We start from the raw sequence: 15053 nt of genomic DNA on the forward strand, positions 1-15053 counted from the left end.
AAAACTTAAAGTTAGTTAAGAAGGCTTTCTTAATAGCTTTAGATGTATGTATATATGTATGTTCCATCTTTTCTTTCTTGAATTTTCTGTATATATTTTGCAATAAGATACACCTAAAAACATGAATTAATTTTGCTAATATAAAATAATAAAAGAATGACTTGAATTTGACTTTAAAATAAGTTGAACATTCTTTTCATAAGATCTGTTCAGTAATTATTTATAAATATCGAGCGTCAATACCCTAGAAATCTCGGTCTAGATTTCAGATTTTCAAGACAAGTAAATTCATTCATCATATAAGAATTAATATATTAAAATCAATCGCATTATATATATAATTTTTCGCATTGGCAAAATAAATCATTAATATAAAAAATATAATTATATTTTCTGTTTAAGAATTTCGCAAATTTTTCAGACAAGTTTCCTAGGCCAAGCACCTTCCGGGTAATAAGACTCTATAAAAGGATTTTATGTGCAAATTATTTCCTATGTACCACACAGAACAATTTCCACAACAAATGAGGAAGAGAGCATTAAATATTCGTTTAATTATTATGAAGTAAAAAAGAATTTATATACATATTTATATGATTTCTTTATATACATCATCACCTCACAAGTGTTTAATAAAATTATAACAACCTTTGAAATCAGTGATCGAAAATAGATTGCTTTTAATTGTTATTAAATGTTTAATAAATGTTAAATATTTTTTTTTTTTTCGGTTTTCTTCTTCAACTCTCTCAAGGTTAATTGTTAATTTTTTCGCATGACGGAAGGAAGAGGTTGAGGCTTGAAATGTTCGAGTAGGTTTGGAGAATTGGGGATGGGTTTTGTTGTTGATGGCTTCGATGGTTGTTTGCCTCAAGACACGTTGCACACGTTCGAGAGTATCTGAAGCCAAAAGCCAATAGATATATAAGTTATGATTTTTAGCATGAGCCTCACGTCATAGATTGAATTTTGACACTGCAGAAAAGAAGGGAGAGACAGAGAGAGAGAAAGAGGGAGTGAAGAGGTGATCCAAAGGGGGAAACACGTTAGCAATTTTCACTTCAAGATGAAACTGAAGCTGGAGCTGGAGCTGGAGGAGTTTCACCAGTGGCAGCCGCATCACGTTCTGCTCTCTCGAAAAGTCGTTCTTGTTGGCTTTCTCAAAGGGCAAGCAGAAAAAATCTGACATTCCCAGTGACATTTTGTTTTTGCCACAACTGCAGTGCCTAAAGGAGGGAAGAGAACCATCTGTGGCCACTTCTCCTCCCCTCCTCATCCATACCCCTTTACCACCGGCTGGCCAAAATAAAAATGAAAACTTAAATATCAAATCTTTAATGAAGTCATTTTGGGGCGTTTAACTTAACTTGTTATACATCCGCCAAATGTTCATTATTATTTAGTTTCATTTTTTGTTCCCCACTTGTTCATCATGATTATCGTGATGATGATGAAGATGATAATGATGATGATCAACTAACTATTGTTGCCACATTTTTCACTTCAACACTTTATCGACCTCTCTCTGTCTCTCTCTCTTGAGATATTTATATCTCTCCTACTCTCAACTTGTTGCTTTTTGCTCTTTTACCTCAATTGTTGAGTCATTCTGGCAGAGAGCAGGTGAGTTTGAGAGTCACCATGAGAGGAAGATGATCTAGAAGTTCAACCATAGCAACGAGAATGTATGTACATCAACACCAGCCAACCAAACTTGCCTCCAATCTCAATTGTTGAAACAACTTTTTCGTTACCTTTCTGTTGTTGTATTTTGAGGTGCAGTTGTTGTTGTTGTTATTGTTGTTGCTAGTTGGCAACGCGAAGCCAGCAGAGACGCTGCGACGAGAGACTACTATCTGGCGAACCGAGTGGCGGTTCGATTATAAAAAGCAAGCGCATCTCCATTGTCTAACCTAATTCAAAACGTTCGTGTACTTCGTGCGGTTGGCAATAGAGTAATCTATCTATTAGTAATATTTTCCAAGTAATTTCAATTCTCGAAACCCTTTATCCCAAAACCCCAAACCAAAAACCCCCACTCATCCCGCTGTGGCTAGCTAAAGGCTATTGAAAGTGAGTGTGGCCAAAAGGACATTGTTTAAACGGATTTTCTCAAGTGTGTGCAATCAACAAAAAAAAAACATAAAAAATCAAACAACAGAAGTGTTCAATCAATAATCAATTTATCATAATTCAATTTCTCATCATTTAGAATAAACAAAAACGAAATCACTGCCAAAATTGGCATCGAATTATTGCCATTTTATTCGTTCAAAGACAGCAACAACGACAACAACCAACAAAATGATGTCCTTCAAATCATTCGTCTTACTTGTAAGTATTGATCAAGTCAATTTTATAAAGTGCTAATATTGCCAATTGTTAAACAATTTGTCAAACTTAATTTAAAACAAATAAAATATTATTTAACCATTTTAAAGAGAACATTAAAAATGTTCGTATTGAAAATTTAAAGGAACAAAAATAATATGAATAAAAGGTATTTAAGATTAAATATTTTGTTCACTTATTGGTAGTTTACTGCAATTTCCTCAAAAATTCTGTAGGATAGTTTTAGTTTTGGAACATCTGTTAAAAATTCATTGGGAGAAAAAAAGGTTCCTTCAAATGCAAGAGGAGAATTATCCTATTTTTTTCTTGAATATTTGAGTATAACTTAAATCCGAATGAGTATAACTTAAATTCGAGTGATAATTTTTCAAGGCTTTTAAAATATTTTCGTATTGTCTTCAAGAAAATTTAGTAAATTTTTATTAATTCGTCTTAAAGAAATTTTATCATAAATTTAACAAATTTTTTGCAGATTGTTTTATTTTGTTGAGCATTTGAAGTTCTTAGTTCGAATTTCACTAAAATGTCGATAAGTCAATATAACAAGTTTAATTTTTCTTGCAATTTAAAATACTTACAGTAAACTGCAAAGTAAAAAGTAAACCTCCAGAAACAGTTGTTAAAATTCATAGAAATTCATATCCTAGAAAAACTAAAACAGAGAAACACAATAAATATATTTTCGCCTAAGAAGATTTTTTTTTAATTTATAGAATAAAAGTCTAAAAAAAACCAAAACAAACAAACCCAATAAGTATATTTGCCTAAGGAATGAATACAATTTTCTCATCCACCAATTTCTTAAACGACTGTAATTTAATAGAAATTACCAAGGTAGACTAACCTAATCTAGTTTAGATTGAAAAATATATAAAATGAAATTCATTCTCTTTTTTTGGCAATTGTTTTTGGCTAATTTCACTTTACTACCAGACAAGGTCTTTGTTTAAGCCATCTCGTTATTTGTGGCAACTTTTTCAAGCATTCAAGTCCAAAATTTATTCCATACGTAATGCTGCTGTTTATATAAATCTTTGGCAATTTGCACATTTGTTTTCCGGAATAGAAAAAGGTTTCATCATGGCCAGAGGGATCTTGGGCCTACAACTACCTAATATACTAACCGAAAACCAATTTACCTCACTTAGGAGCGCCTAAAAGCAGGCTATGGTGGGGCCGAGAAAAAAAATTGCCAACACGCGCTAAATGTAGGATTCTGCTTAGCTAAGCTGGCAGGCCTGCCCCCAAACCCCTCCTAAGTTCCTCTTCCACCACTTACAGTATGGGCATTTGTTGAAATAATCAAATATTATTGCTACTTATTTGGGCGTATTTTTACTGCGTCCCCACCAACTGCTCTCCTCTCCCCTCCCTTCTTCATTCAGGCACTCTGAACTAGCAGATGTTGCCAAGCTCATAAGTGTGTGTAAGCGAGTGCGTGTGTGTGTCACATATATTACGCACACACACTTAAGTGTCTCTGATTATTTGCAATTTGTTCGATTTGCGTTTGACTTTCTTTCCCCTTCGCCACTTCAGATAGTCAAGTTATGCAATCGTTATCGACAAGTGTTGCCAAAAACAGAAGAAACATAAACTAAAGTACCAAAAGACAAAAAAGAAGCCAAAAAGATATACAAATCGAAGCAACTTTGTGTATTTGCCTAGGCACTCGAAACTCTCTTATGTTTATGAAGAGTTTTTCCTTTCCTGCCTGCCTCCCTCTACATGGCCAACATTATTTTTAGTGGCTTTGACTTTGTTACACAAATTTTTTTGGTTTTTTTTTTGTATGATGTATTCAACATGGAAACGAAATCTTGTCATATAACAAGATTAACTTGTTGGTTGGCCTAGCTAGATAAAAAAAAAAACAAAGCAAACAAACCCTCAAAAAGTTTACTGAAGGGCAACGAAGTATAAAGACACTTGCAGATTTCGCTCATGGAGTTGTAGCCTTGCCTTACTTTTGTCTTAGGGTATTAGTTACAAACTCTTTTCCAAAATCAACATACCCTCTCGTAGGACATAAAACTCATATGGATTTGTTACTAAATCTAGCTAAACTGATTTATGTAGGCTTAGGTTAGCTAAATTATAGTTGATATCAAGTTTTGGATTTTATAAAAATCAAATAAAAAGAAAGATGGAACTTTCACTTCCTTTTTAAGTTAAATGCTTAAAGCTTGAATCTCATTCAAAGGGAATGACGCCCTAAAGCAGACTACAAATAAAACAGACTTAACCTATAACGTCCTTGTTGTTGGTTCAAAGATAAAATATAAAAAAAAAACCCAAAAAAAAAGGCGTGCTAAATTGTTGCTTTTGTTGGTGCGACACTATGCAGACTTTGACTCCACTTCTGAATGTCTGGCTCTCTCTATCTATATATATATAGATTTGTTCCTCTTTCTGTTGTTGTTGTTGGTTGCTGGTGGTCTGGTTTACCAAGCAGATAACTGCCAAAAGGTAGCAACCAGACAGCAATGAAGAATCCATCTAAAGAGGAGTACGAGCCAAAAAGGAGGAGGTGAGCCAGACGCGTGTAATTTGCCGCTTGTAACTTTTTGACTTCTTTTTTTTCGACTCTCTCTGTTGGACGGTTACAGGATGTAGGCTAGAGGGAAGTTGAAAAGGGCAGCTAGTATACTAGACACGCCCCGAAAAGCAGACTACGCCTGCCCAAGGGAACATGCAAAACAAAAAGTCAAAAAACTCCGCCGGCCACTTGCCTCCCACTTGGGAGACACAAAGAGAGAGACACACAGTCGAAGACAAAAACTCGGCCTCACAGACACTGAGCATGTTTTACATGTTAATTTTACAGTCAGGACAAACCAAGCAAAACCCCATCGCATATTAATGATTTCAGCTGCTCATTTTCGCACGCGAAAAAAAAATGCCACAAAACTCCAAAAAGAGATATCTGTATGCTGAAGTTTTCAATACTCTTTCTTTTCAAAGACGTTTTAGTCCCGTTAGAATAAACTCTCAGTTATCAGAAGAATCGTTACATTTTATTTGAGTTAGCTGAGATATTTTTACTTGTTTCACATCAAACCCTAAAAAACTAATCAGAACATTTAGAATTATCAATTCGATTTTCACATCAGACATAAACATTCAAACATTCTTTGAATCCCATTTACAACTTTAGGCAGTATACCTATGATTCAATAGGCTGATATATAGAAAGTAGTTTCTTGTGACTCCTATAATAGTTTTCAAAGTTGGAAAAAAACTTAATGAACAAAATCAAACATGACTCTGGTAATAATAAAACACGATTTCCATTGCACTTTCCGCATATGAGCTCTGAACTGTAAGGCTCCCTCATATACACCTCAAGATTAGTTCACCAGGTAATCATTGAGCTAACTGAATGTGACCTTTTTTTTTGTGTTTAGCAAAAAGGGTATAAGAAGAATCATCCAAAAATATGGTAAAATGCAGTTCGGCACGCTTTTGAATTTTTGAATTTCAAATGACAAACATAAAATATGCACACTTTGATATTTGACTGATGATTCGTCAGACAATGTTGCCTCGATGGGTGACTGGGTGACTGGATGGATGGATGACTGGCTGCCTGGCTGGATGACTGCTGCATGACTTCCGTTTGCCTGCTTCTACGGCAATTGCAAATGCTAAATTTATGTAATTTTCACAGAACGAATCCAACCAGAATCGAACCGCTGCATCGGTTGAATCGCATGCCGGGCTTTTTTGATTAGAGATGCCTGATTACGATGTTCGGCCTTTTGCCCCATACCTCGTCCCCCACTCTCTATAACTCTGACGATTCAAGTGTGAACGGATTGCCCAATCGTGCGCCCAAAATGCAATGCGAGGCAACAATATTAGGGTATCTACCCCAGCAGAGAGAATGCAGCAAGAGAGATGAAACCAATTTACTTTGGCTTTCAGTTTGCAGCCTCGAGGAGAAATCGATTATCTGGCACTCAAAACTTTTCTAATCTCTCTAAAAGAGCATTTGATATTCGTTTCCACTCGTGCCGTGACATGCCTATCATTTTTCCATAATTTTCGATTCTTGTTGCATTACAAATTCGATTTTAATTGAAATGATTTGCCAGATTTCATTTTGATGATGCCTTTTGCACAGAGGTAATTGAGCTTGGGGGTCAAAACCATCATCCAACTCATTCTCAATCTGCAATCTACCAAAAGTAGCAAGTCCAAACAAAAAAAGAAAAAAATCACATGTGCAATGCAATCTTTGTGGTTTGAGGCACAAAACATTTTTGCAATTGTTATATGCGGTTTTTATTGTCTTTGTTGCAATTGCAAACAAAAAATTACACCAAAAAAAAAAATAAAAAGAATCCAACAAAATTTAATGACGCTTGAGCAAGTGCAGCAGCAGTAGAAGATGGTCGCTTCTCCTTCCCCCAACCTCTTTACCTCAGTCACTGCTGCTCTGTGTGTGGTAATCTAATTAAATCGAAATTTTTAGCTGATTACAAAAACATCTGGCATTCCTTTTTGCTTTGGCATTTCTTTTCTATTTTTTGTTTGCTTTGTAGGCAAATTTCTTTTTCTAGTACTTTTATTTTTTATGGTTTTAATTTTGGGGGTAGCATCTGGTATGAAAATTAGTTCAATGGTATTTTCTTTGGTTTTAACAATTTTAGGAATTAACTAGTTTTGGCAGTTTTAAGTTTATATAAAACTTTGCTAATTTTTAAACAAAGAGCATAGGCTCTCTGAGCAGTTTTATGCATATCTAAACATGTTTAAAAAACTTTAAGTAATTAAAAGTAAAACTAATATCATTTAAATTTCATTTCGTTGGTCTCAATAGGATTAAATGATATCCCCAAATAGCCCTTAAATGTTTTTTAGAGATTTAAAACGATTTGTTATATCTTTCTTTCTCTATCTATTAAAGTAATTCAGATTTGCTATGAAGTCGACAAAATAAATATAGAAATTATGGTTTAATAAATTACATATAACAATTTGGTTGACCTTTGGATCACTTACGGTTATGGTTTGTATTGTGAATATATAAAAAATAAAGTAAATGTCTAATTAAAACACAATTAGTACAATTATCAAACTATCTCTGTATTCATATTAATTTGGTTTTATCTTACTTCTGCATTTACTAGGCGACCTTTTCATAATAAAAGACGTGAATAAATTTCATATATTTAAATATAGAAACAGATTTTAGGAGTAAATTTTTCCTAAAAAATTGCTACGAAAATGTTGTATCAACTTATTAATGAGTTTATCTTAAAAATATGCGAAATAAATCGGCATAGATAAGGATAGTTAAGATAAGCCATAAAGCTAGTTCCTGCTGTTTTAGCTAATGACACATATATTTTTTGTCTCCCAATTTTATAAATTTTTATATAAATTCATCATTGCAGCACCCACCCAACCAATTTGTTTTTTTTTTTATATCACTTTAAACAGCAAATTTACAAATTTTTATATTGCAACTACTTGAAGTCGAAAAAAAAACTAAGTATAGTCTTGATGGCCAGGCCAAATGATTTTGGTAACATATAATTTAGTTAATTTTTTGGCTTATTTGCCCGAAAAGGTTAATATCTTTATGCCAGTTGCTGTCAGTTGGCGGCAAACAAAAATTTATGAGCAGTTTTATGTGGCGTTGCATATAGCATTTTCTATGCAGGTTAAATAGGGTTAATGTGGTGTGGAGAACGGCTAAAAGATGTATCCTAACTACATATATAGAACTTGACTTTAACTTGGAGTATTTTAGTTAGTTTATTTTTATATTTTTATGGGCAAACAATTGTTTAGATCGTGACTTAAATGAACGATTTAGCCTATTGATCTCTGGCATTGTCCTTGCTTGGATTGATTTTTGCCTATAGGCACGTGACATATATACATAGATATATATGTACATATACATATATGCGGGTAGATGTGGTAACAAAAGACTTAAACAACAAACTGAGTGCAACAATAAAAGTCATTTCCCAAAGCATTGCGGTTTATTTTGCTCTCGCGCTCTCTCTCTCTCTCTTTCTACTCTTTTTTGCTGCCATTCACATGCCCCATTAACTTTTATTTTTGCCAAATTTGCATTTCAATGCCCCAAAGTGAGGAAAAACCAACAACAGCCACAGCCAGAGCCAGAGCAATGGCAACAACAACGATGCAACGATGAAAAGGTCAGACAAATGTTTGTTGTTCTACTGAAACACTTGCATTCAACTTTGCTATGTGTGCTAGTATATGTATTTGTGTATGTTGGTGTTGCAAGTTGCATGTTGCATGTTAATCTAACATCTATGTAGGGGACTTTTTATATTTTGTAGACCAACTTTGGTAATTTGCTGCTGGGAAACAGCTGCAACTACAACACAACAAAAAAGACAACAAAAAAACTCAATACAAATTCCATAAATTAAGTAGGTAGCCAAACCTCGTTAAGAGTCATCATCGCCATAGAAATCTCCGGCTTCATCTCCATCTTCATCTCCTACTCCATGTGGGCGTTGGAGAATGCTGTCTTAGGTGCCGCTTCCATGTCATGCCCACTACCACCATCCACCTCATCCACTCTACTGATGACTTAATACCCAACATCTAGGGGGAAATGTCTAGAGTATAAGTTTGTTAAATGTGACCAATTATATATTGATTAAATAATACTATTTTATATTGAATCACACCATAAATCTTTAATCTGCACTTTGCCATTTAACTTGGCAAGCCATTCAAAATGCAATTGTCATAAATTCTTGCAAGTTCCCCTTTCGATGGCATAACTTAGCCTGCCAGCGATCTTAAACTGGATCGTGATTGTCGTTTTATGTGGGTACAGAGTGGGAATGAGATGGGGGCAAAATCTTAGACAAAATCCAAAATCCTCAGGCCAGCATAATCATCAGAGAAGTGCAAATTGAATGTGCTATAAAAAAAATAAAACTATAAAAACATTGACTTAATTAGCATTTTCGAAAAATTGCAGATAATAAAAATGTACAATAAAAAACTAAATCCAAATAAAACAACATCTGTACTACGCGTTCAACAACTATTAATTACTAAATAGTTAAAACAATTTTGAGCTTATTAATTGATTTTTTCATTAAAATTTAAATGATTAAATCTATTATTACTATTCCTATATTTATTTTAAGCTTGGTTTGAATTGACCTAAACGAAAACCTTTGAAATCATATCTTTGCATTGTCAAAGTTATATGATGATCAATTCAATTTATTTTTCTATACAACTAATTAACTAAATAAACAAAAAAAACTGTTAATCAGTTGCATTTTATAAGAAGTATTCATCTATTTATCTATCTACCCAAATATGCATTCAACTTCCCGGCAATCTTTACATCCATTGGATGTATCTATTTAACTCTATCTTACTATCTAAAAATGGTTTCTATCTATGTAATAACTAGCAATTTAGCTAACTATCTATCTAAAGGAAGTATCTGAACTTGGCAATTAAACAATAAATCATTCTTAGGATCTAATGACTTGAATTACAATTCATAAGTAAAAAGATTTTAAGTTCAACAAACACAAAAATAGGCTTAAAATAATCTACTTGAAAAATCTTTACTTTATGGTACATTGAGTGCCCAAAGTAGTGTAAAGTTAAATCATTATCATTATTATCACCTGTCTGTCTACCTGTCTGCCTGCTATTGCGGCGCTCTTCAAGTGTAATTAATTTCAACAATTCTCAATTGTTTTTTTCCCCCCACTTTAACTTTAACTTTTTTTTTGTTTTAAATGTTTTTTTTCTGCCCGTTTAACGACCTTCAACTTGATGTTGTTGACTGTGGCAAAGTGGGCGTGCCACAGGCACAAAAATAGTTCTGCAAATAGCAAAAAAAAAATAACCAAATGAATGTGAAAAACATAAAAACTGAAACATTAAATATATAAAAAAAAATGTTTAACATTTTTGTGTTTCCTTTTTTTGTATCTCTTTTGTTTGCCATGATTAATAAATAAATGCAAGTATTTACAACAATGCTTGTGTTGATTTAATCAAATTAATTAAACAGAATGTGTACAGCTTAATAGTAATCGAACAATTATATAATACATCGTTGTTTATTAGATTATGCAAGCGATTAATATTGCCTCAATGCAAGCAACATATGTACATGTGAGTCGACTCACAGCATAAATATGTATGAGCCCATATGAACTTGAGGAAAATTCTAATGTTTTTGGTTTATGAGTAAGAAATGAACAATAAGTTACCACAAAAACCACAAGGTCACATTTAAGGGCCTTCAATAAGAATTACAAAAGCGAATTAGACGAAAAAATCGAAAAAACAATTACGAATGAGAACAAGACCACAAAATTTGAAAATTAACCAAGACACACACACTCAGCAAGGTCATAAAGGGAAATTTAGTCGAGACACGAACCCTGGAATATCTTTAGTTAGAATTACATATTGGCCCATTCATTCATTTTCAACAGGAATATAATATATTTTAAAGATTGATTTTGGTACTTGTTAAAAGAAATATTGAAAACTCAATCATTTTAGCATTTTTTTTTAAAAGGTTAGTGCCAATTTATTGTTTACTTAGCATCACTAACTTTGAATTAAATAGCACGATCCAAAAAGTGATAACTGTCCTAAGATCGCATTTTGGTAAGCTATATTTGGATAATAAACTTAGACTTAGATACGAGCTTCCGATCAGGATATACAAAGGATTAAAAAAAAATTCGCCGATTAGCCCCACTCTCCCCTATACAGATTTTGTCTAATGAAGGTAAAGTCTTAAGAGAGATCAAACTAAATCTTTGCATAGTTGTTAGTACTGTAAATAAAATTCTTCAGTTTGCAAATTTTAACCTATTTTGAAACAAATGAGCCCCACTGTCTTTTTATCTGTCTTTTGTCGCTGTCGCAGTTGCAGTCGTCGTCTTAGCATCTGCATTTGCATCTATATCTCCATCTATTTCTGTTTTTTAACTGCCCTGTCTCAATCTTTCAACTTGCAACTTTATCTCAATCTGTCGGCAAGCTAAGGCAATTTATTTTCAGTTTTCGGCTCTTTTTTATTTAATTTACACGAAAATCATTTGCTGTTATTTTATTTCTTTCGATTCAATGGAAAAAAAACACCGACAAAAAAAGAGAAACAGATTTTGGGCTTTTTGCTCGTTTGGCCGTTCGCAATGCTAACGGTAATTGCATTTGTTTTACATGCAAAATTACTGTTACTGACAAGTTGAATGCATTTAACGGTGATTTTATTTGCAATCTCGAAGGTTAGGACCACCCTGTTTGTTAAGGTAATTGTGGAAATTTGTTTGATTTAATTAATTTTAATTAAATAACAGCAAAAGCAAACAAAAAAATTCCCTTAAAAAAATGGTTAGCATCGACTTTTAGATACTCTTTATAAGATGGGAGTTAACAAATTAGGTTTGGTTTGGTATTAAATAAAAATATTAAGCATCAAGCAATGGACTTTTGTTTACAGAGTTTGTAGCATACTTTAGGGAACTAGAGAGCCTAAATTCAAATATAAAGCAAATTATGTGAATATGCCTTTACTTACCAATCTTATTAAACAAGCTACTCTATTACGTTGTCATTGACTTAAAATTAGAGATATTTCATCAACTATCTTACTAATAGATTTTAAGCAACCGAAACTAAAAATATTTGTTGAGAAGAAAGCATCATCAAAAGATCATACCCTTAAATTATCAAGGCAACCATTAAAAAAAAATTCGATTATAATTTTGAACTATTCCACACAACAAAAGGCAATAACTGGAAAAAAAACGCAACTATCACTAAAAATGCAGCTCTCCTTGACTATTAAACAAAATTCTCATCTAAAGTTAATTATAGTATTTAAATATATGTTTGTAGACATATGTATATGAGAATCATGTGTGTGTGTGTGTGCGTGTGTGCTGAGAAACTCATCAACAAACAATGTAAGGCATCAGTGGCGATGAGTTAACGATGATCAATAGATCAGCATACAAAACATACAACAACGAAAAAAAAGAAGAAAAAAAACTGAAAAACAGAAAAAATTATATTCTATAATTAAACATTTCCGCAATCTGTCAGATGAAGTTGCATTTGCCGTTTACTGTTTGCCACAATGCAAATTGAAACAACGACAGACAACTGACAGACAGAAGCTGACGGCGTTATATGTGAGAGAGATGTGGCTAAAAACGATGTTGACCAGTTGGCAGTTGGCATCCATCTTGGGGCTGTTGAATGTTAAATATTGTGGACTTCTGTCTGTCAATTAGCCATGTCTAAATATGAACACTTTTGTGTCAGCTTTGAGTTTACCTTCGCCATTTCTGGTGCTTTGCCCTTTTCCAAAACGCCTCTTGGGCACATTCTAAGTTGTGAAGCAAATTGCCAACAGGCAATGCCAATTGCATCTTCTCTTGCACCTGCCCCAGAGCAAAAGCTGAATGTCAAATGCGATCTTATCTGGCTTCTAAACTAAACATATTTCTATTTGCAACCGTTCACTTTATTTTTTTTTTTATAGTTTAGTTTGGTTAATTTAACCTTTTAGTTTTTAGTGCACTGAAAAACATTTAACAACTCTTTTTTTTATGTTTTCTTTTCAGAGTTTATCACTTGCTGCCATCTTTGCCTATGTTTACGCCCAAATTGCCCCCGGGTCGAATGCGTATTTGCCGCCCACAAAGAACGGCTATGATTACCCGGAGCCGAATAAACCATTTGTGAGTCGCAAAAATTGAATTTAAGTCATCAACTAATTATGGTCATCATTTTTACTCATCGAGTTGGAGAGTTGCGCGAGTTGGCCCTTCACTCGACTTTTAAGCCTCTTAACCAACCAAGCAGCCAGCCAAACAAAAAGCTTGTCGCCACATTCATCAGTCAAGTTGACGCTGTTGCTGCCGCTGCCGCCGCTGCCAATGCCAGTGCGGTTGCCAATCTGTAAAAGATTTCAACCAGCCAAGAGGCAGGCTGTCGGCCAGCCAGCCAGCCAACCAGCCAGCCAGCTAGTCAGTCAGGCAACAGGCAAAATAAACCGCGTCATGCCGGCATCACCTTTTGATGAAACCACACAGCGACCAGTCTAGCCAAACCAAAAAAAGAGAGACAAACGGACAGACAACGACCTAAATTATGTTGCATTTGTCAGTTGGGCAAAAGGTTTTGCCTTGTTTTTTTTTTTTTTTAATTTTCGAAAGGCAAAAACCATTGTGTCAAATTCAAGCCAAAGTAAGAGCTATCTGAATTAGCACCAATTTTTTGGAGTGGATTGCATAAAATTCTCCAAACAATGGTAGGAAATTTCTTTAGTTTTGGAGTTTATTTAGAGCATGTCATCAAATAGCTTTGAAATTAGTTTTATCTGTATAAAAATGTCTGTACATAGAATGGGTACAATATCAATTTATATTCTCTAGTTAATTAGAAAAGTACTTTTTGAAAAACGGGAATTAGGATATTCTAACTAGAGTATTTGAATGAGAGCCTTAAATTTAATAGACATTGGCAATAGTTCAACAGGGGCTTCGCTTGTTTTTAGACAAGTTTAAAAACAGAAAAGGTTTCTCAACATAAATTTTATATTTTTTTAGACTTTATCAAATAAGATATGCGGGTCCTTTGATTAACCTACTTTATTTTAATTCATTTTAACTTGGGTTGGAATGGAATGTAATTTTGTTAAGAATAATAGATTTCCTTCAAAGAAGCAAAGTTCTTGCCAAAATGATTAGAGACCAGAGAATAATTATTATTATCTCAGTCAGTTTTAAAATAAAAAAGCAATAACAATCCTCAAACTGTTGTAATTAAGAAAATAACATATAATCAAAAGAAAGAACGACTTTGAAGCTAGTTATTCTAACAAACTTGGACAAACTTCTTACAAATGTCACAAGCTCTTCTCTCTAGAGTAATTTTACAACATTTCTTTCAACATAAAATATAATCATTTCACTAAAAATTAATCTATTGTTTAAACATCTTGCAATCGAATACTTTCGAGCTGCAATTCTTAAGTAATTAAGTAAATTTATTTTTGGTTTTAAACATTACTAACAGTATCTTTCAATCTACAGAAGCCAAGTCAACCGGGCAGACCCACACCCGGAGGACCTGGTCCACGTCCGCCAGCACCACCAACACGCCCAATTCCCGGACAGCCAGGAGAAGTAAGTTCTAAAGTTTACCCCAAATAGATAACCATTTAATCTTTCTTGTTTTTTTTTCCTTCAGGATCATGTCCATATGCCTGGCATGCCTTTTGACTTTGAATATGCCGTTCAGGATGCTGAAACGGCCAACGATTATGCCCACAAGGCGTCCAGTGATGGCGATGTGGTAACCGGTGAATATCGCGTTCAATTGCCCGATGGACGCACTCAAGTTGTACGCTATACGGCCGACTGGAAGACGGGCTACCACGCGGATGTTAGCTATGAGGGAGAGGCTCAGTATCCACAGGGACCAGTGCCCGGTCAACGTGGAGGCGGCGGTGGTGGTGGTGCCGGTGGTTATAAATATTAAAAATGAGATTATGAGTTGTAAATTTTATGAACAATAAATATTATTGCTAAAAACTTAGAACGACATCTAGCGGTCTTTTATGACAATTGCAGGGAAAAGCTCTTTTGGCAAGCTTAGCTGTCAGAATATCTCAGCTGTTGCAATCAGCTGTGAGGGCA

The 15053-nt window shown here is 34.0% G+C and overlaps 1 protein-coding gene across 1 annotated transcript; it reads left to right on the top strand.

The window, feature by feature from the left end:
• The first annotated feature begins 1066 nt into the window (after positions 1-1066).
• Positions 1067-14952, top strand: LOC6646110 (pro-resilin). Its single transcript, XM_002068718.4, has 4 exons — positions 1067-1123; positions 12975-13091; positions 14448-14540; positions 14605-14952. The coding sequence occupies exons 1-4, from the start codon at positions 1067-1069 to the stop codon at positions 14893-14895; spliced, it is 558 nt and encodes a 185-aa protein (XP_002068754.2). The 3' UTR covers positions 14896-14952.
• The last annotated feature ends 101 nt before the right edge of the window (positions 14953-15053 follow it).

Source organism: Drosophila willistoni (assembly GCF_018902025.1).
Source record: "Drosophila willistoni isolate 14030-0811.24 chromosome 2L unlocalized genomic scaffold, UCI_dwil_1.1 Seg72.1, whole genome shotgun sequence".
NCBI classification, from domain to species: Eukaryota; Metazoa; Arthropoda; class Insecta; order Diptera; family Drosophilidae; genus Drosophila; species Drosophila willistoni.

What these genes read in the sequence shown, in the direction of transcription:
- LOC6646110 (XM_002068718.4), top strand. Translation starts at nt 1,067, where the DNA reads ATGAAACTGAAGCTGGAGCTGGAGCTGGAGGAGTTTCACCAGTGGCAG. An exon ending in ACCAGTGGCAGCCGCATCAC is followed by an intron (nt 1,124 to 12,974) that starts GTTCTGCTCTCT and finishes TTTTCTTTTCAG; the next exon opens with AGTTTATCACTTGCTGCCAT. An exon ending in TTCCCGGACAGCCAGGAGAA is followed by an intron (nt 14,541 to 14,604) that starts GTAAGTTCTAAA and finishes TTTTTCCTTCAG; the next exon opens with GATCATGTCCATATGCCTGG.